The sequence below is a fragment of the Equus asinus genome, chromosome 5 (genome assembly GCF_041296235.1).
Source record: "Equus asinus isolate D_3611 breed Donkey chromosome 5, EquAss-T2T_v2, whole genome shotgun sequence".
NCBI classification, from domain to species: Eukaryota; Metazoa; Chordata; class Mammalia; order Perissodactyla; family Equidae; genus Equus; species Equus asinus.
In genome coordinates, this window is record NC_091794.1 from 109,327,828 (window position 1) to 109,349,383 (window position 21,556).

At 60.4% G+C, this 21,556-nt stretch overlaps 1 protein-coding gene across 7 annotated transcripts in view; it reads left to right on the plus strand.

Annotated features, from left to right (window-relative positions):
* The window catches only part of PLEKHG5 (pleckstrin homology and RhoGEF domain containing G5), a 47,410-nt gene that overhangs the window by 5,427 nt on the left and 20,427 nt on the right, over window positions 1–21,556 (plus strand). Inside the window, exons 1-2 of one of the 7 annotated variants that reach the window (XM_070511234.1) lie at window positions 6,753–6,920; window positions 15,726–15,802. In XM_070511234.1, the coding sequence (XP_070367335.1) occupies window positions 6,788–6,920; window positions 15,726–15,802 (210 nt within the window). In that variant the 5' untranslated portion in view covers window positions 6,753–6,787. Of the gene's footprint in view, window positions 1–6,752; window positions 6,921–14,729; window positions 14,861–15,229; window positions 15,249–15,725; window positions 15,803–19,473; window positions 19,497–21,020; window positions 21,155–21,556 lie in introns of those variants that run through there. The other 6 variants (XM_070511225.1, XM_070511230.1, XM_070511226.1 and 3 more) reach the window with 6 other exon arrangements.

Consider the following 21,556-nt stretch of genomic DNA (forward strand, 5'->3'; position numbering starts at 1 on the left):
ACAGACGGGAAAACCCTGGCACCCCAGCCGACAGAGTGCCTGGGTTTAGCCAGGGTCTCAGCTCCTCCCAGGGCATTGGCCAGATTGACCCCAGGCTCGGTGTCTGGGCCTGTGGGCTGTCCTCTAAGCTGGGGTCCTGCTTGGAGGCCAGGGAGCCTCGCCACCTTTACCTTCGAGGATGAAGCAGAGCCCAGCTGGACCAAGCCTTGAGGTATTTGGAAGTCGGCCCCGGCAAGAGACACTTGATTGTGAACTGATCCAAGTTCAAGTCAACAAGCACTCCCCTGGCACGGCTCTGGGCCGGCCTGGGCCTGGGCTCTGCGTTCTGGGGAGAGTGAAACCAGGAGCTGCCCTCAGGGGCTCCCAGTCGAGATGGAGCATAGACTCCATCATTTCAGGGTGATCACCTGCAGCAGAGGCAGGACCAGAGGGCAGCCCAGCGGCTGGGGGACGGCACCATCGATCTGCCCGGGAGCCGCGAGTGGGGGCCGGTCCGGAAGAGTCTGATGGCCATGCCAGGGAGGATGGCCTTGCTTTACAGGTAGTGGGGAGCAGGTTTTTAATCAAAGCAGTGACATTTTCAGATTTGCATTCTATTCTTGTTGTTGTGATTGTAAGCCGTTGTCCACTGAGCCCCCACCAAGAGGAGACCCTGAGTGTGAAGGCCGCTTTTCTGGATTAAGTCATTTAATCCCCACAGCAACCCTGTGAGGTTGCACTGAGTACCTCCACTGTACAGATGAGGGAACTGAGGCCCAGAGAGGCCAAGCAACTTGCCCAAGTGACACAGCCAGCAGGAGCTGGAACTGGGATCTGAACCTGGATAGCCAGGCTGCATTCAGGAACCTGGCTTGGAGGGGGCAGAAGGGAGGCAGGGGGCCCAGACAGGAGGGTGCGAGCCTGAGCCTGGGCCAGGGCATTCTAGAGGCAGAGCTTAGAATGGCGTGGGCAGCTGGTCCATGGCCAGCCCGCCCCAGGCTATGCTTGTTCCCAGGCTGCAGTGGGTGGATGGGTGGGTGACAAGGGTCAGGCCAGATGCTGGACAGTGACTGGACCTCCCACCCCATCACCTCAGGGGAGGCGCCTGGGTCTGAGGGGCCTGTTGTTTGGCTGTCCCCCCCACACTCAGGGGAGCCCAGGGAGGGACCCACTTTCCTCAAGGCCTGTGGCCAGTGAGCTCAAAGGTCAAGGAGGCTTGTCCAAGCCAGAAGGCATCCCAGAGCCCCAAACGGGGGCACGTTGGGAAGGGAGGAGCCCAGGACTCCCTGGGATGGACCCACCTGAGCTCCGGTGACTCAGCTCAGGGCACTGATCAGCGAGGGGCAGGAAAGGCCCTTGACCAGACTCTGGCAGCACGTGGAACTTGAATATCTTGGCCAAGGAGGGAGCAGCAGGTGGCATGGAAGATGGTGGGGAGACTCTGGTGACAGCGCCCCACCGTGTGAATCCCAGCCCCCGCCCACCTCCTGGCTGATCTGGGCAGGCCTCTAGACCCCTCTGAGCCTCAGCTTTCTGCTCTGTAAAATGGGCTGATAGTAACACGACAACAGGATCACTAGGCAGATTAAAGGAGATCCACCTTGAAGGCTTTTGCTCCAGGCCTGGCACAAAGGGGGATTTGGCAGATCTTAGTGTCCCTACTGTGTGCCCAGCCAGGCACTGGAGAAAGATGACTGAGACAGGGTCCCAGGCCAAGCAGGAACCTCCACTTCTGAGGGAGCACTCGAGGTGGGGGGGTTCACGTCAGAGTGCCTGCATGAGAACAGCACAGCCTGTGGCCCTGGCACAGGGCTTCCTGCCAGCAGAACTCTCTCCCCAGGCCATGGTGACAGCTCACATGTGTTCACACCTGTGAGCACTGGGGCAGCCCGGCTGTCGGCGGCTCTGGGGACCCTGTCCTGGGCCTTGGTGTGCCTAGACAACATCTTGTGTGTCTCAGTCCCAGCCCCTGGGGCCCCTGAGGGTTAGAGAAGGGCCGTGTAGGGGTCGCCACTCAGCCCCCTCCTGGCATGGTGAGTGCAGCCTGCTCTGGTGGGCAGTGGGCCACAGTAGCCGTGGGCTGTAAGAGGTGTCTGGGGAGAGGGTGCGGGGCTGGGGCCTGGCTGAGGCTAAGGGCCAGGCTGGATTGCAGCCAGGTGGCTGCAGCTCAGGTTTCCACCAGCACCTTCCAAACTGATGGACCCGCAGCCGGCCGAGGCTCCAGACCCACATGTTCAGTGTTTGGAATGGTTTACTCTGCAGCGGAGGGTCTGTGCCGTCCATGCCAGGTCCTACTATTCACCCCTTCTGCAGGTGCCAGGCTGGGCGCACTGCCTGCTGGCTGGGGGTTGGCTTCCACCCCATCCCAGCCCCGCAACAGGGGCCACTACTGAGCATTGGTCCTGGAGGGTCCTCGGCCTGTGCTTCTGGCCAGTGGGGGCAGATTCTTCTCTTTCCTGAGGTTCTGAAGGTCCGGTGAGGGGATCAGTGGGACGCATCTCCTCTCAGGCCTGGCCGACGGGGCAGAGAGACAGGAGAGCTGGAGGGCTAGGAGGCGTCTGGTGCCTGCCCCACCAGGTTATGTAACGGGCCTCTGGCTGGCTGGCAGGACTTAATTCCTAATAGGCCCTGCAGCCCGACCTGGGAGCACTCAAGTACAGCACAGGCCGCTTCTCACGCAAGCTGGGCGCCCGGCACTGGGCACAGCACGTCAGAGCCCTTTCTGTTCCTGGCCCCCCCACCCCCAACACACACGTAGCTGGGCTCTCCTGGGCTGCCGTGGAGGTCCAGACAGGCCTCCTCAAACACTGGAAGGAAGAGGAAGGGATTTGGTCACCTGCTCCTGAAGGGGACCACAGAGGGCCATAGTGGACCTTGCCTGGGGAGAGGGAGGGGCCGGCCCCCTTGGCAGAATGCAGGGACCCCCTCAAGGCTTCATTCTCATGGGGCAAGCACTTGCTCTCTGCCAGACTCCCGGCTTAGCCCCAGGTGAGCAGGATTGTGGAGACGATACAGGGTTGGGGGGGGGGGGGTCTCTCTCCTGGGCCCATTTCACAGATATGGAATCTGAGGCTTCAGGAATTCTGCCAGAGGCTGCCCTGCTAGTGAGGCAGAGGCAGGACCCTGAACCAGTCCCACCCCTTTAGGTGATGCCTTCAGGGGCCACAGGGCCCAGTACGGGGGGACAGGGGTTAGCCAGGAGGCTGAGAGGGAAGGGGCATCTAGGGGGCCCAGGGACCTCCAGTCTGTGAGCTCAGGCAGGGAAGGTACCCCCAGGGTCAAGATCTCTGTTGGCTGTGGCTTGCTGGGAGGCGGCTGGCATGGGGGTTGATGGCTGGTTCAGGCCACCTGCCCCTCTTCCTCTTTCAGCCCCTTACTCAGCAGCCTCTCTGGCTCCTGCTCCGGCCTCACGAGGCACTTCCGCTCCCAAGGAAACAGCTGTGGTTTGCAGAGGGCTCGACCCCCTCCCCACATCCAAGGCCATTGCCAGGCACTGGATGAAAGAGCCCCGGGTCTCCAGCTTGCCATCCCTCTGCCTGTCCTGGCCCTGGCCCCAGGCCAGTGGGAGCTGATGGAGGAGAGGACAAGAGGCATACCTCTGGGGTCTACCTGCCCAGGACAAGACTCTCAGCCCCGAGGAGCCAGTCCAAGAGGAAGGCACAAACCATTGGTCTCCTTGCTGTCGTTGGATCTCCCTGTCCAGGGGACATGAGGTTCCAGCAGGAGTAAGGCACAAGTCGTGGGCTTGCGGCTGTAGGAGGTTAGGCTTCCAGCTTGGGGCCACCCTGCCTCCCTCAGGGCTTCAGGCTGCCCATCTGTACACTGTGGTGACTGCAAGTCATGTCACTGAGGTCTGGGCAGTGTGGTCCAGTGGTGAGAGCACAGCTCTGGGCTTCTGCCCCTAGCTCGCCCCTTCTTGTCTGTGGGGCCTTGGGCAAGTTGCTGCCCCCTGGCCTCAGCTTCTCCATCCCTGTGGCAGGGATAACAGTACCTGCCTCATGGGGCTGACATGAGGATTAAAGGAGATAACGTGAACAGAATGGGGCTCAGCACGGCATCTGGCCCACGGGAAGTGTGGCTGTCATCACTCAGTGCCCGCCTGAGGCTGGGGACACAGCAGCATGCAGGACAGAAGTGCCCCACCCCAGCTGTCCCAGGAACCATGAGAAGTCCCCCCATGTTTATGAGCAGCATCACTAGTCTGGTTTCCTGGTTTCCCCCAGACCCAGTAAAAGGCCCAGATGTGTCTACGTGCCTTTGACCCCAGCTGCCTTGTGGTGGAGGGGCTGGTGTGGTGCCCTGGAGGACTGTGGGGGCCCTTTCCCCAGCCTGGGTGGGCCTGTCTTGCCCCCGAGGGCTGCCTCATGCCCTCCTGCACGGGGAGGATGGAGGCGAGGCAGTGGGTGGGGGCCTCTGGCCTGGACAGAAGGAGTGTGGGCGACTCTCTGGGGGAGCCAGAGGAGGGCATCCGGGCAGCAGGATGGGCACGAGCCAAGGCAGGGAGGTGGGAAGCAGCAGGCACATTTGGGGACAGAGAGAACTTTGGGGATGAGGCTGCCGTGTGCCCTGGAAAGTGGAAGAGTGAGGAGGGCCCCGGGTCCCGAGGGGGTCTGCACAGATGAGTGCGTGCAGGAAGGTGGGGGGCTCCTGTGTTCACCCCAAAGCCTGGCACAGGAAGAAATCTTTGCCTCCTCCACAGGCAGGGGTTGTTCTGAAATCATAACCAAGTGTGGCCCCCACCAGGCCTGAATGTAGAGGAGTCTGGGCTGGGTAGCTGCTCCAGGACCACCCCCGACTCTGTAGCCCTGGTCTCTGCTTGGTGGGCACTGAGACTGGCCATGGCTGCCGAGGACAGATCGTCTCATTCCCTGAGCTCAGTCTGACACCCCCACGCTGGCCACTTTCCTGTGAACATGAGCTGGGGCGCCCCCAACCTCCTGTGGGCCCAGGCCACGTGCGTGCTGATAATCAAGGACCAAGGGCCCTGCATTTGTTCATCCCTGGCCCTGTGCCGGAGGAGGAGGAGGAGGAGGAAGAGGAGGAGAAGGAGGGTGGGCGGGCAGGCAGGCATATGGTTTGAATTACTTGAGCCGCCTCTTGGCACCTTGGCCCTCAGCTGGGGGTGTGCAGGCTGCCTGGACGGCCACCCTCCCACCCGCCACAGCCCTGTGGTGACCCCACCCTCCCCCCCGGAAAGCAGAGCCTTCTGTTGCCAGCCCTCTCGCCTGGGCCTCTGCCTCTCTGTTGCCAGGCGTCTGGTCTAGGGGGTGGCTGGCTCTGCCCTGGCTCTGCTCTGAGCAACCCCCCACCCCCCCCACCCCCTGCCAGAGCTAGCTCCTTCAAGTCCCTGGCAGGCCAGGACGGGGCGGGGTGGGTAGGGGGGGTGGAGCATGGCAGGGTCAGACAGAGGAGGCTCGGCAACATGGCAGAGGCTGGTTGGGATGCTCAGCACGGTCTTCCCCTGTCCATCTGGATCTCCTCAGGGCCCCCCCACTGCCCTCTGACTGCCCAGCCTTCTCCCCCAGGTGGCTGTCCAGGCCCCCAAGTTGGCTTTGAAGCCAGACAGTCCTGGGTTCAAATCCAAGTTCTGCTCCATATTAGCTGAGCCCCAGCCATGTTCTCATCAGTGCTCTGGGCACAATCTCCCCTCCGCGGGGAGAACCAAAACTGTCAGGTAGGTACAGCTTTCCTGGATGTGAGGGCAGAGGCCTCTCTACCGGAGGGTGGCCATAGGTCTTCACTTTTTATTTATTTTCTAACTAGATAAAAATTTGCAATTTTTACAAAGCTCCAAAATAAATTGACCAGTGACTTCCATTTTCTGTGTAGCTAGTTTTTATCCTTCTCATGGTTCTTTTTGTGGGTGGCTCTGCACCCCACAACTCCTTCACCCCTCCAGCCTTTGTGACCTTCCCACCACCCCCTCCTCACCTGTGTCCCCCGGGCAGGGGGCAGGGCAGCTCCGTGATGATGCTGGAGGCTCTTTGCACGAGTTCAGCCCGCCCAGGGCTCCATGCAGGGCACTGCCGTTGGTGTGGATGACACAGCCCCAGGAGGGAGGCAGGAGTGGGTGGGCAGCCTGGTGAAGTGTGGCCAGCCCAGAGAGGGGAGAAACCCTTGGTGAGAGCCCAGAGGGCAGATTCTGGGCCTCACTGGCAGCCTGAAGGTAAGGCCTGGCCAGCAGCTCCTGCCTCCTGACCCCTGGAGGCCTCCTCAAGGCCTTGGCTCAGCGGAGCTGGGAGACACGCCTTGGGCTTCCCGGGGAGGGGCTCAGTTAGGCAGCTGAAAGCAGCTCCCAGGGTTATCCCATGGCACCCCCACGGGTGGCTCTACTTCTCATTGAGAAATCCTCCAGGGCCTAGCTGGGGCTGGGGGCTGGGGTCAGAGGTCAGGGGTAGGGGGCTGGAATTGCTCCTGGGGCAGCACATTTTTCTCCTCTGAAAACTTATCCTAGCAAAGAGACCATGGAACAATTGCACTCTTTTCCGAGCTTCTGTCGTCCCCAGACGGCTGGCCTATCCCCTCGGTGGGGGCTCCGAGGGGGCCGGGAAGTTGAAATTTGTAAAATGTCTGTAGGAGGGGAAGAAAGGCGCTTTGTGTGGGGCCGGGGCCCTGGCCATTGGTCAGCTCCTAGGCCCCCAGCCGCTCCCAGAATGCTCCCCTCCCCAGGGAGGGCCGTGCTTGGCTTACAGGCCGGAGGCCAGCCCCAGGGTCCCTGCAGCCCCTCTGCAGCCCCTGCACTCTAGTCCCCGGGGCCGCCCAGCCTCTGAGGGCACGGGCCTGGTGGGGAGGCCTCCCCGGGCCCAGCATGTTTCTCTACTGGAAGAAGCGGGGCGCCTACGAGCTGGAGGCCCTGCCCGGCGCCCTGGCCGAGCTAGAGCTGGGGGCCGTCGAGCGCTTCTCCTGGAGCTCCACCCTGGACATCATCCAGGACCTTGGGGGTAGGTGTGGGCCCACTGTCCTGGGAGAGCTTTCAGGAGGCTCTGGCGCCTGGTCTACCTGGCCACCTCTCTCTGGCTAGAGCCTGTGGCCCACTCACCACACACATCCTACTGTCGGTCACTTACTTGACAGTAATGTTGGGGCCAGAGCCCCTCCTGAGAGCCACTGCTGGTGGAGGAGAGACACCTGAGCGTGAGGACCCTGGGGGTGCAGGGGCAGCAAGGGCAGGCCGAGGAGCTTCTCCTTCCTGGGGGCTTGCTTGGCTGGGCAGCGTGGGCCCTGCAGCTGGCGTGGAGCAGGGCAGATAGGGCTGGGGCAGCACTGCCTGGCGCTGGGCTTCAGGCCTGGCTCTGACTCTGTCTTCTACCTCCAAGATCAGGGCCATGTGCCATGTGGTGGGATGAGTCCTTCTGGAATGTTCATGTTCAAGGCCCCAGGACATGTGTCATTTCTCCTATTATCACACTGCAGACGAGGAAACGGTAGCACAGAGAGATGAAGCCCTCGAGAGGCAGTATGGGCAGTGGGGACACCAAGCTGAGCCCCAGGCCTGTGTTGGAATGCCGACCTGACCATTTCCCCAATGAGAGATGTCGGGAGAGCCCTGTCAAGGGACTAAGGAAGACACTGACCTCAGTCGTGGGGTGGCTGAGAGGACTAAATGGGGTGACACACGGAGCACTTCAAACAGCACATGGCACAGAGCAAGGGCACAATCATGCTGCTGTCCTTACTGCCATTATTTTATTGTAGCTCCACTAACCATCAGCCCAGCAGAGCATTCAGCCTGGGGCTGGTGACTCGACTCTGTCAGGTCACTTCGGTGCCAGTGGTAGAAGCCCAGGTCTGGCCTGCAGGAGCTGGGCAGGGCGCAGAATCTGGGCCTCGGTTCTCTACTTGCCTCATCTTGGGCCTCAGGCACTGTCCTCCCCCAGGCCCCGGGCCAGAGGGGCAGGAGCCTCTCCCAGGTGCAGTTTCCTGAGCCTGGCGTGGACCTTCCCTGAGCCCAACCCCGTGGCCAGAGGGGTAGAAAGTGACTGGTAGGCCTGGGGTCCACCACGGAAGGCGACCACATGGGGCACGGGTTCCACAGAGTGATGGGAAATGCTGCTCCCAGAAAATAGATGCCTGGTGGGCATAAATCACAGGTGTCCCGAATGTGAGGAACCCTCTTCTGCTTCCTGTCCCACTGGCCAAAGTGGACTGGGGAATGTGGCTGCTTGGAGGGGAGGGGTGGGCACAGAGCCCACCTGGGCCCCAGGGGCACCTGACACCTTCAGAGGTGTGTGCAGGAGGCTGGGAGGCAGGACTGAGAGGAGGAGCCTGTGATGCTGGGCAGATTGTGGAGTGGGGGAGGCAGCAGGAGGGCACGGGGCAGGCTGCGTGTGGTTGGGGGCCAGCCTGGGGGAAAGCTCCTCTCCTCCTTCTGCAGATCCCTGTTCTGGAGCCAGAGGATGGGCTAGGGGGAGTGGGCCTGGGGGGCAGGCTGTGGGAGTCCTGTCTACTTGTACTGCTTCACCTGGCAGGTTCCTGTGGCCAAGGTCCTGACAGGGCCAGAGATTGGCCTGAGGTCGTTTAGTCAGTCCCAGCCACAACCAGGGATGGCCAGCAGGGGCTGTGGCCCCCGTCCCCAATCTATTCTCTACATCTCTGTCATCGAGAGGAGTCCAAGCTTTGCTGCCGCTGGGCCCCCTGCCCGGGATGCCCTCACCACTCGGGGTGGCTCTGGAGCAACTTCTGTGAATCCCACCCACCCCGCTGCCTTCCCCAGGCAGGGCAGTCCCTCCTACCTCTGGGATTCCGCAACCACTGCACGGTGACCATCTGCTTCCGAAAGCTCGGGGGCCCCACGGCTAGCATTTAGAGGAGATTTACTCAGTGCCAATCCTTTATAAGGCCTTCGCTCCTGGCATCTTCATGCCCACCCTTCGAGTCAGGGACATTTCTTAGTGTCCCCTTTCTCTGGAAGGGAAGGCAAGGCTCAACGGGGTGAGTGGTGGTACCTATACACACAACTCCCACTCTCAGCCTCAGAGCCACAGGACAAGGCCCTGCCATCTGCATGTCCCTGTGCCCTCTCTAGCCCGGCTAGGGGACAGCCTCCGGCACATGGTGTGTGAGCAGATCTTGGGGGTGGGCTGAGGCAGGCTGGATGAGTGAGCTGGGCACACAGCTGTCTGTGTGGGCTCTGTCCTCTGCAGCCAGCCGGCCCCTGGCCTGGGCCCATCAAGGGTGGGTGGTGAGCCCTGGCGCCAGCCCAGCCCCATGATGGAGGTGGGGCTCGTGCATGGAGCGTGACTGTCCTGAATTGGAATCTCAAACCCATTTCTGCAGCCCTGCTCCTGTTCCTCCCTCGGCCACTCTCGGTTCCTCCAAGGAGCCTCAGGAGGAAGCCCGTGGTGGGCAAATGGGCAGGTGCCCCCAGCAGCCTCAGCCAGAGGAAGTGGCTGGCGTAATCCAGGCCTGTGTGCAGGAACTGTGGACAGTTTCTGCGGCCCCAGGAAGGGATTCTGAATGTGTCCTCCTGCCTCTTCTTACTGAGCCTGAGAGGTGTGGACAGGCAGGGCAATGGTTGGGGTCTTTCGGCCCCAGGGGGCAACATCAGTGACGGTTCTGGGCAGCAGGCAGGGACAGCGTCAGAGGCTATGGTCCCTGCTCTTTCCTCCAGCTGGGTTCCCACTTGACTGCCCTACCCCCAAAATGCCCCAGCGGGCTTTGGGAAGGGGACCACATTTTTTTCCTAGGCCACCTGTGATGCTCTGACCAGTGTCCGGAGTAGGGAGTGGCAGATGGTTCCTGGGGCCAGCAGCCATTTGCCCAGGACATGCGCCTCTGGCTGTTGGCCAGGTATGGGCCAAATCTTGCCCTTCCGCAGGCTACCCTGGTGAGGGGGGTCCAGCCCAGCACCGCCTGTGGCAGCTGCCCCAGCATGAACAGGCTCCCAGGAGCACTGGCTTCGCGTAGGAGGGGGCATTCAAGGCCACAGCTGCTTCCTGGGAGGGGCAGCCTTTGCATGGTCAGGCCTGGAGTTGGGAGGTGGTGGGCAGAGAGGCCCTGCCTTCTTGGGGCAGAAGGGTTCAGTGGACTGGGGGTCACAGGGAGGGGCTCCTCCAAGAAATGAGAACAAGGGTGGTTTCTTGCGTTAGCCTGGGGCCAACTGGGAAAGGGGGCACTTATGTGATGATGGGGGGATCAACTCTTGTGTGCCAGCCACCTAACTGTGCCAGGAACCATGGGGGCACTCGGGAGCAGTGTACCTAATGGTTAGGAGCACAAACTTGGAGTCTTATGGACCTAAGCTCAAGTCCCAGCCTCATCACTCACTAGCTGCATGAACTTGGGCAACTCTCCCAACCCTCTGAGCCTCAGTTTCCTCATCTGTAAAGAGGGCACAATGATTGTGCCACCCTCTCGATTGTTTAGAACAGTGCTATCCAATAGAACTGTCACCATGAACATTTTCTAGAAGCCACATTAAAAAACAAAACTAAAAATAAGCAAGCAAATAAAATTAATTTTAATAATGTAACCCAATATATTCCAAACATTACCATTTCAACATGTAATCAATACGAAAAATCATCAATGAGATTTCACATTCTTTTTTCACAAAGTCTTCCAAATTTGGCACATATTTTATACCTCTAGCACATCTCAGTTTGGACTGGTCCCGCTGCATGTGCTCAGTAGCTGTCTTTTGGGGTTAGATGATGGGGCTTAGATGGTGAAATGAGAACATGTGTGGAAACCAAAGAGTGCTCAGCTGAGGAGGACAGAGCAGTGGTTATCGGCAGTTCCCGAAGCCATCAAGAGGGGAAGACAGGTCAAAAGTAATAGGTCATTTCAAAGGCCCGTCCCAGGACAGTGGGATCAAGGAGGGAGAGATTCATCTGGAATTTGGATATGTTGAGATAGGGAGGGCTTCCAGAAGGTAGCCGCATTTGACTTGGGCCTTGGAGAGCGAGCAGGATGTCAGTAGACAGCGATGGGGAGGAGGTAGCAGGGGGCTGAGGAACAGAACCAGGGAGGTCTGGGCTGGGGTCAGAAGCTCAGTTCTCTCCCCAGGGGAGCCCGCGAGTAACTGATTGAGGGGGCTGGTGTGAGGCGATGGAGAGTGGTGGGGACTGCGGAGGCTGGAAGGGTGTGTGCCAGTCTAAAGCAGACACATCTTGGGAACTGGAGCCATCAGGCATACAGGTCCAGAGCTGCCAGGCTCCTCTGGTTTGTCCATAGAAAACCAGAAATCTGGTTTTTTATGTGAAATCTGACTTTTCAAAGTTGGCAACCAATTCAAATTCTTTTGAAGCACTGTGCTCAGCCAAACAAAACATGTCTGCCGGCCGGCTTCTGCCCAGGCGCCCTGTCGGCCAGTTGTGGTAGAGATCGTGTTGGGGGAGAACCAAAAGCGGCATCCTGTGACTAAGATAGAGGGTGTGGGGAGAGCTGGAGTGTGGGTTTGTCTGCCTGGCTGAGGGGCCCTGGCTTTCTCCAGGACAGTGGGAGCTAGAGGAGCCAGGAGGGCAGCTGGGCTGTTTCAGACCCAGGGAGACAGCCTCTGGCACCCTAAGCGGGGGCAAGTTCAAGGTTCTGGGACATCCTGGGGTCTGGCTAAGGGCCAGCAGCCAGACACCCGCTCAGGTTGACTCAGGTCAGAGGGGCACTGCAGGAGGCAGGGACCCTGGGGGAAGCCAAGGGCAGGCAGCGGAGGCAGGCCCCCGGGAGCTGCCCCACAGTCACAGAGCCAGCTTCTTTCCTCCTTTTCTGCTCTACGGCCCTCCCCGCTGACCAGCTGCTTCTACGGGTCCCCTTGTTCTTGCTCCCCAACAATCTTGGGGCTTTGTACTCACTCAGACTGACTTTCTATGATCTCAGGGTCCCAGGGCCCAACAAAAGTTGCCTGTTTCAATCTGAATTCTCAAGAGAGTGAATCTAACTGAATGGGTTATGCTAGGTGGCCACCTCTGGCCCAAGCAACTATGTCTGGGGTTCGATATCACCCGGTACATCACGTGCTCCTGATCAGGCCCATGCTTTCCACAGTACTGTAAATGGGGCTGCCTGCCTAGAGGGGAGCTCATGGCAGGCCTGTGGTGGTGGTGACCTGTTCCCATGCCTGACCCCTCCGCAGCCCAGAGGTCCCTTTCTGGGCTCTGATTCCTGTGTTTAGAGTGTCCACGGCCCCGTGAGGTTGCAGCTTCAGCATGGAGCACAGAGAAAGCTAGATCCTGGGGGAGTTAGGATCGGGCAGCCTGGAGAGGGGGGGTCTAGAAAGCAGATTGAGCACCTTGAGGGAGCTGAAACCACGGGGGTTGGAGGCCAGAGAGATCAGTCAGGTAGAACCCTGGGGCCTGGAAGAGTCGGGACAAAGAATCCACACGTCCGCAACCCCATGGCCACCGCAGGGGTATCTGGCCCTGCAGTGGCTGTGGCCTGGAGCAGCCACTGAGGCACTTATGAGCTGTGAAGGCAGTTCCGGAACCCCATGGTGGAGGAAGTAGCTGGGAACCTGCAGAATTTAGAGCCAGAACCCAGAAGTCTTAGGGTAAAGGGTGTTAGAACCCGACCCCAGGCCCAGGACCTAGGGACCTGGAGCCATCAGCAGACCTTGTCTGGCTGAGTTGGAGAAGTCCCTGGCAGGGTGCACAGCAAACTCCCCAAAGCTGGCTGAGGGCTCCAGGTCCTCGAGGAAACCCAGATGGCAGAGAGGGTGCTGCTGGGGTTGTGGTGAGAAGAGCCCTGCCTCCCACCCCACCCTCAGGTCAGCTAGCTCCTGGTAGGCAGGGCTGTGCAGGGCCAGCAGGATCGCTGACTCCAGGGACCTCATCAGGGTCCTCAGAGGGCCATCGCCCACCTCAGCTGCCCCCTGCCTCCAGGCTAGAGGCAGAACAGGCATCACCAGCCCTTCGGACAGCTGAGGAAGCAGAGATTCCAAGAAGGAAATCAGAACTGTGCGATGTTGTGAACTGAACGAGGTAGGAGGGGCCTCTGAGTCCTGAGAATTGCTGCAGGCAGGTGCAGGTCCCTTCTCGGAACCCCCAGTTCACACTGCACAAAGGGGAGACCAAGGGACACTGCCGCTGCTTCCTTCTCAGCCCAGAAGCCTCATGACGCCACATGAGCCCTCTGTGCAGATGCTCCCAGGTGCAGCCTCTTCCCCAAGAGCTCCCTCCCCACCACACTGCAGATGTGCTGGCCTCAAAAGGGCCACCCTGCCCGCCAGGCCCACAGAGAGCTCCCCAAGACTTGTCAAAGTCACCCATGGGTACCCAGTGCCCAGCCTGGGGCTTGGCACATGGTGGGCGCTCAGGGGACCCTTGATGTGTGTTTGCTGAGTGAATCCAGAGAACCCAGAAGACGTGGAACCCACCACAGTTCCCTCTGTCAAGAGTCCTTGAGGGGCCAGCCCGGTAGCGCAGCGGTTAAGTTCACACGTACCACTTTGGCGGCCTGGGGTTTGCCAGTTTGGATCCTGGGTGCAGACATGGCACTGCTTGGCACACCATGCTGTGGTAGGCGTCCCACATATAAAAAAGTAGAGGAAGATGGGTATGGGTGTTAGCTCAGGGCCAGTCTTCCTCAGCAAAAAGAAGAGGATTGGCAACAGTTAGCTCAGGGCTAATCTTCCTCAAAAGAAAAAGAGCCCTTGAGGTCAGGAACTGGGTTCCGGTCACCTGTCAGTCCCCATGGCCCGCTCACATAAGGGATACACGCAGGAAGGCAGGCACCCTACTTCGGCAGAGAGGCCTCTGGGGAAGGGGCCAGAGAAGGCTTTGGGAGACGGACTGGGGCCCCACTGGAAACTGGATCTTCCATACGTGGGTCTTGTCAACCCAGAGCCTCCTGGCACCAACCTACGGGTGGGATGGGGTCTAAGCAAGCTCAGGAACACTCTGAGTCCCTTGGGGGAGTCTTGGCCACCTCCCCAAGCCTCCATTTCTGTCGTACAAAGTGTTTTGTAACCATTAAAATGTTGTCCAAGTATCGCGTGATGCCGTTTCATAAAGTACAAGAGCACGCAAAACCAATCGATGCAGTCAGGAGTCAGGACAGCATCTCCTTGGGACAGTGGCTGGCAGCCCCCAAGAGGGGGACTTCTGCAGGAGGCTGGGGGTGCTCTGTTTCTTGGTCTGGGTGCTGGTTATTTTGCAAAAACGTTTTGTGAGCATGAATTGAGCTGTGCACTCATGATAGCTGCACTCTACGTATTTATACTTCCATGAAGTTTCTAAAATGTGGCCCAACACGGAGATGATAACAGCAAAACAGGAGCCACGGAGCCCACTCCTTTTATGGAGCCCGTACCCCTATCCGTGACAGCATTTCTAATGGCTGGGGGGGGGGTGGGGGGCGGGGGGGGGGGTGTCTGCTACAGGAGGGAGAGGAAGGGCGCAGGGAGCTGTCCTGCCTGCATTCCTACCTACAGGAAGGCACCATTTCCACGTAGATGGTACCTTTCGGACCAGGCGAAATAACGAAGTTCTCTAAAATGCCTTTATTCCCACCTTCCAAGAGATTGAGAAAATGTCTCCTGACCACATCAAAAAGAGAGGTGTTTTCATTTGAGGTGGCTGGGAGGCTGAGGGAGTCGGGGGTGGAGGGAGGGCCTTTGATCACGCCCGCAACATTTCAGAAGGGGGCGTCCCGGCGGGGGGCGGGTGTCACCCTCCCGGCAGACGCCCGGCGCGGCTGGGGGCCGGCCCTGCCCAGCGGGGCGCGGGGCGCTGGGGGCGGGCGCGGGTGCGTAGTCCGGCCCCCGCGGGCGGGGCGCCCTCCGGCTCCTCCCGCCGCCCACCTGCCCCGCCCCGCCTCCCGCCGCCGAGGGTCCGGCGGCCGCGGCGATCCGGCCTCTCTGCGGCCCCGGCCGGCGCCCGCCCCGCCGCCGTCGCGCTCCCCCCGCCGGCCCGCCCGCGTCCCCCCGCCGCCGGCGCCTCCTCCATGGGTGAGTGCGGGGCCCCAGCCCGGCCCCGCCGTGCAGGCCCGCGGGCCGGGCCGCCTCCGCGCCGGCTCGGGGAGGGGCGCGGGCGGGGGGCGCGGGGGAGCGGGTGGGGCGCCCGCTCCTTTCCTCCGCGGGCGGGGGCTCGGCCTGCCCCCTCCCCTGGCGAAGGCCTGCTCGAGCGGGGAGGTGGACCCCGGCCTCGGAATCAGAGCGGCGGGGGTCCAAATTCTGCCCCCACGTGGGGGCCCGCTTCAGCAGCACCCCTGGCCCTGCATGCCCGCTGGGCAGGCGGCCTCTTTGCCCCTTCGCTGCCCCTCCGCTGCTGCACCCCGGCCCCTAGGAGAGAAGCAGCTTGGAGGGGGCCAGATTCTGGGTAAAAGATGGACAGCGGGTAAGGGAGACCACCCCGGGCCTTTGAGGGGGCGTCCATCCACAGAGGCAGTGATGTGGAGGACAAGGGCAGAAAGGGATCTTGCACCCCTGGAGTTCTCCCTCCCCCAGCAGCCCTGCAGGGATCCCCCAAGAAGTCTGGGGCCCCACAAGGTCACTGAGCCACCCCCCTCCCAGGCTTGTGGGGCAGAGGGAGGGAGAAACTTATTTCCAAAGCCATCCTCTCCCCGTGGAATCTGGATAATTTCCCTGGGGAACTGCAACAAGAAAGGGCTCTGCAAACAGATTCCCGTGCAGATAAGTTGGCATTTAGAAGAGAAAGGGACACTGACCTCCTTTGAAGGGAGGATTGCGGAGAGGCCCCACCCATCCTCTGGCGTGGAGGCCAGTGGGGCCCAGGGGAGCCTGGGTGCCCCTGGCTGGCCTGTACCTCCCTGAGCCCCGCCCACTGATAACCCTCTGCTCCTCTCCTCTGCAGATGACCAGAGCCTGGCCGAGGAGAGGGGACTGCGCTGTCAGAACCCCGACTGCATGGACAAAGGGCGGGCGGCGAAGGTAGGGAGGCTATAGGGTCTGGGGGCTGCCAGGAGCAGAGGAGAGGGGGCTCTAACCACTTTCTCTGTCCAGGCACGGATGTCCACCCAGCCCTAATGAGGGTGTAGCAACCCCGCCACAGTGTGGTCTGGGTTCAGGGGTGGGCAGGGCCACAGCGGGGCTGGCTTCCGGGGCAGAGGGCCTGCCCATGACTAAGGAACAGCAGAGTGGGGGGACTTCCGCAAGAGCGGGGGTGCCCCAAAGGCCATTCCTGCACTGTGATCCTTGTAGCCACCCAGCTGGCACCATTTCTTCAGCACTGGGCCACTCTTTGGGCCTCGGGCACGGATGGGGGACATTTTGGGACTTTGTGAGAGTGACTGTGGCCCTGGGGATGACAAAGGGAAGAAGGGACAAACTGGTGTTCGAGTGCCAGGGCTTGGGAGCAGGGAGCAGGGCAAACAAGAGGAATGATGATGAATATTGACAGGGCACTTCTGCCTGTTATGCACTGGGCTCTGTGCCATGCATTCTCTGTGCCTTATGTGCTGCTAGAGGCAGCTCTGCTGGGAAGGCATTGTCACCACGTTTTCCAAATGAAGATCCCAAGGTTCACAGAGGTCCTGTGACTTGGCCGAGGCCACACAGTTCATGAGAGACGGACCTAGGGTTTGAACCCCTCCGAGCACGCATTTGAGTGACAATAGTAATAACTGCCACAACTTACTGTGTCCGGCCCAGGCGCTGAGGACTCACTGTCTCCTCCCTCTGGCCTTCTGAGCTCTGTCCTGTCATTATTCGCATTTATAGAAGAGGACACTGAGGCTTGGAGAGGTGGTGGCTCACCCAAGGGCGCGTGGGTAGGCTGTGGCAGAGCTGGGATCTGAACCCACAGCCCAGCTCTGTAGAATGCCAGAGCCTGTGTTCCTAACCACTGTGTAGCTCAGCTCTCGGCTAGCTGTAGAAAATTAAAAATGCCACCTTCCCTCCCCCAGGTCCCCCTCCGCCCCGACACATGTCCCTACATCCTGCATAGGAAGAGCACAGTTAGAAGGAACGTGGAGGACTGTTCTGGGGGCCGGGAGAGGAGGGGGAGGCTTCCAGTTGCCGTGGTCACCGGGCAAGGGGGCGGCTGTGATGTCAGACAGAATCTGCTGGCACGGATGCTGCCTGGCATTGGGGCTCTGGTGTTGGCTGGTTGCCTGTTCACTGGATGGGGGCTTCTGGCAACAAACTGGCCTCAGCTACCCCCAGCATACATCCTGCCAGGGGCCTGCAAAGTCCCAGGGCCCTCTTCTGGGCATCTGCTCCTTGGGCAGGCCCCCAAGCTGCTGCAGGCAGGGACAGGGGTGGGAGGGCCTGGATGGTACAGAAGTGAGGCCTATGAGACGAAAGTTGGTCTCAGAGTGAGTGTGGGCCCTCTGCAGCCTGCAGGTCCTAGCTCCAGCCCGGCCCTGGCCTGCCTGGAACTCAGCATGACTGACATTGGCATCAGCAGCCAGAGGGTCACGCAGCCTGCAGGGGGAGAACCCACACCCTGTCACCTGTGGGACCTACTTTTGGACAAATGGCACAGACTTCGGGGACAAGGATGCCTGAGCGATCAGAGGCAGGAGGGCTAGTCAGGGAGGACATCCTGGAGGTGGCCTCTGGTGGAAGTGAAAATGTGGATAGGCAGAGCAGAAGGTGAGGGTGGTCCAGGAACGGCAAGCTGCCCCAGGCAGAAGTTCAGAGGCAGGAAAGAAGGGGCGGAGGCAGGTCTTGCCGGGGATGAGCTGGCAGGAGCAGAGGGCGAGAGGAGGTGCTTGACGCCCAGATTTAGTGAGAAAGAGGAGCAAAGAGCATCCTTATTGTTGATGATAATAATAACCACCACTGACCGAAGGTGTTTAGGTGCCAGGCGGGGCGTTAGGCCTCACGCTTGTCCCACTGAACCCTTGAGAGAACCTTGGGAGAAAAGCATTATTATTCCCACATGACATGGAAGGAAACTGAGGCTCAGAGAGGTCAAAGAACTCGCCCCCATCACACAGCATGACTGGCAAAGCTTGGGTCAGAGCGAGCTCAAAAGCCTTGTTCTTACTGTCCTCTCCAGCCGTGCTAGGAATGGCTAGCAGGATATGACTGGCTTTTTGAAGGAGATGACGTCATTCATTCATTCACCAAATCAGCTGTAAGCATCTGCTGTGCCAGGCCCAGTTCTAGGCCCTGGAGATCTCCAGGAAACAAAGGTCTTGCCCTCCTGGGGCTGACATCCCAGCTCCACTGGGAGGAGGAGGGAAGTGAGCACTTGGGTTTGCCAGACTGGCCTCCGAGGCTGCCCTGGGGAGGGGCCATCTTCCAAAAGGGCTGGACCCTTCCGCTTCTGGGCGCAGCCTTGAGGCTTTGTTAGAGCCTCTCCTGGGTGCTGGGACTTCTGAGATGAATCCGCCGCCTCCCCTCCCCCTGCCCCTGGAGTTCACTCAAGGGGGAGGGGGATAACCAGGATGGGCTTCCTGGAGGAGGTCGCTGGCATCCTGAGGAACGAGGAGGTGTTGAGATGGAGGAAAGCTGAGTGAGCAGGGGGGCATGTTGGTGCTGTAAGGAGCGAGTGGGGCCAGGGGATGGGGAAAGGGAGGCAGAGCTGGACAGGGAGCACCCTGATGTTGGGTGAGGAGTCTGCCTCGGAGACCACAGGAGAGAAGTGGTGTCCCTGCCCCTCCCCGGGATGAAGATGTGTTGAGTAGCCCACATCTGTGAGCTCCCATGTCACAGCCCACCCCTTTCCAGCTGTGTGACCCTGCGCAGGTCACTACGCCTCTCTGAACCTGAGTTTCTTCATCTGGAAACTGAGGCTTCCAGAGCTGTGGTGAGGATTAAAACAGAGCTCATATGTGAAGTGCTTAGCACAGAGCGTGGCATGCTGTAGGTGTTCAAGAGAATGCTAGCTGTGATCATGTGTTCATCTGCCGTGGAGGGCGAGAGAAACCCCTAGGCTTCAGGTGTACCCTCCTTCCCCTCCCTGAGATCTGAGACCTCCCCAGGTCCCATCCCAGATCCCAGCCAACCCTGTCCAGCCAGACAAATGTTTACCTGTTCCCAGGGCAGGTAGAGCTAGGAGTCTGCAGTGGGAGGGGAGGGGGACGGGGAGAAGGGATGGATGCCCTGCCTCCTGGAGAACCGGGTGATGATGTAGTGGGTGTCCCCACCCTCCTGCAAGGTAACCACAGGACAGACGGTAGCTGGACTCCCAGCTCCTTGCTGGGCCCCCTAGAGCTGGGTGCTATGGTTAGAGTCTGTGCAGGGCACCCCGGGTCACAAGGGGACATGGAGGAGGGCTGACACTGCCCCGGGGGATGCTGGAGACCACATTGGAGGGGACAGAAAAGTCAAGGGTGTTTATCTTGGAGATGGTACCCTCAGGGCATCATCCTCAAAGGAAGGCGATCATTCTAGCAGCCAGCATTCCTTCAGCACCTTCTGTGTGCCAGGCCCTGCTTGAGTGCTTCACCGCAAGGACCTTGTCTAGTCCTCACACCCACCCGATGCAGGAGGGACAACCCCATCTCCATTTTAGAGACAGGACGCTGAGAAGCAGAGCAGTGAAATGACTTGCCAAGGAAGGCTGGGACTCAAACCAGGTCCGTCTGTCCTCAGAGCCTCTCATTTCTAAGGAGCCGTCAGGAGGAAAGGGAGGTGAAGTTTTCTGCGTGGTTCTCAAGGGCCCTGGCAGCGGGTGAGTTTTGGTTCAGTATAGGCAAGAGTTTCCAACAGCTGAGCTGGTCCCCGAAGTGTGGGTAGTGAGCACCCCATCCTGGAGGTATTCAAGCAGACAGAGCAGAGGTTGGATTTGATGACTTTAGAGTTCCAGCTTAACAGTGGGCTGTGAGGTGGCAGGGATGAGTCAGGGGAGGTGTGTGTCTAGGAGAGGGGTGGCCAGATGAAGACCAGTGGACACAGAGCAGAGGAAGGGGTGGATCTGAGATCCTTATGGATAAGAATGGGCAGGATATAGTGAATAATGGGAGAGGAGTCACCTATTCTCCTGGGCAATGCTTTGCGGGTAAAAGGTTAGAGGCCAGGGTGCCCTTGAGAATGGCCAGATTCTGGGGGTCTCTGGAGATCGTCTGGACCTTTTAGATGCTGTCGGCTATAGATAGGTGGCAGTCCAGTCTGCAGCTGGAGAAAGGGGCAGGACCAGAGAAGCAATGCAAGCGGAACTCCTGGGCTTTGGCTAAGTAATTTGGGGGAGCAGATGAAGGCGTAGGTTGCCTGGCCCAAGAGGCAGGGACAGAGGACCTGCCACATGCGACCTGGCCAAGATGAGCTGCCCTGGTGTGGACCCAGCCCCAGGGAGGGCAGTGCTGCTGAAGAGGGCAGCACCTGCTAAGAGGGGGTGCTGGCAGCCTACAGGCCCTATCCTGGTGAGGGGCCTGAGTGAGGTGGTCTAGAATTGGAAAAATGCAGGCAGGTCTGAACCCTGAGGCCACCAGGTGTCGTGCCCAAGATCCGCCCTAACGGCCGAGTCCGTGTGCGAGTCCTAAGGTGCCCACCTTGCCGGTTTAGTAATTAGGAAAAGGGAGAGGTGTGCTTGGGGCCAGTTGCCTGACTCCTCCTGCAGGACCCTGGTATCCCCATACACTCCTGGCACCCCTAGTCCTGGGTGCAGAGTTATTCTAAACTCGCGCTGCTGGGAGAGGGAAGCTGGAGCCAGCAAAGGGGGGAATGGCCCCCTTTTTCAGCCATGCCAGGCATGGGCCAGGAAAAAAGACGGGGCACAGAGACAGGCTGGCCCGTTTCTCAGGCGCCGTGGAGGGCGCAGTTCAGAATCGCGCGGAAGCGAGCCCGGCTCGAGGCGATTCCCCGGGGCAGGCTCAGCCTGCGGGTGCCTCGGCCTGGACCCCTGGGGGGCTGTCTCGCCGGCTAAGGCAGCTTCCTGTCGTGGGCCCTCGCTGGGGATGGGCGAGCCCCTGCCTTCAAGCCCAGGTTAAAGACTAGGGACTTTGAACTTGCCGGAAATTTGTAAAGGGCCAGCCCCCTCGGGGACAGTGACAACCCCCTCCCCCTCTCCCCGCAGCCTGGACCCTAGATTACCCCCATCGCCGGCTAGGCTCCCTGCCGCCCCCCTCGGCCGCCGGGTCGGGCGCCGGGCCCTTGCCGCGATCCCAGCGCTCCCCCATCCCAGCCGGGCGCGCCGATGGTACGTCCCGGCCCGCCCAGGTGGTAGCGCCCGCGCCGGCCTACCGTAATTCCCCTACGTCCGGCGCCCCCAGCCGGCGCGAAGTCGACTGAGCCCGCCCCGCGGCTCCGGTCCCCCTCGCCCTGCGCGCCCTCCGGGGCTTTGGCAGTCTTGGCCGGAGCCCCAGCCACCGGGGAGGAGACCCATGTCCCTAGGTGAGTCTCATGGGAAAGCTGGGGTCCGGACGGGGCTGAGATCCGGACCGGGGTGGGTCCAGGCGCCGACTCCTCCTGAATTAATGGACAGAATCCAGAGTAGAGGGTCCCACGCAGTCCCAGGCATGCGAGTGGGTATGGATGGGCACCATTGGCCCTACCTCCACTTACTTGAGGGTGGAGTGGGCTCAAGCGCCTGCCCCCACCCCAGTGACTCTAGGGTGGGGTCGCTCGGAGTTGTGACCGTGAGGAGCCTGTGGGGCCGCCGCACCAGTGTTGGCGGGGCGAGAAGATCCTTTAGGGGACTTGGTACGGGGTGGTTGGGAAGCTCCGCCGACCCTGCCCTGTCTGGGCGTCCGAGAGTCGGTCCCCTGCGGAAAGTCCTCTTGAGGCCGGCAGGGG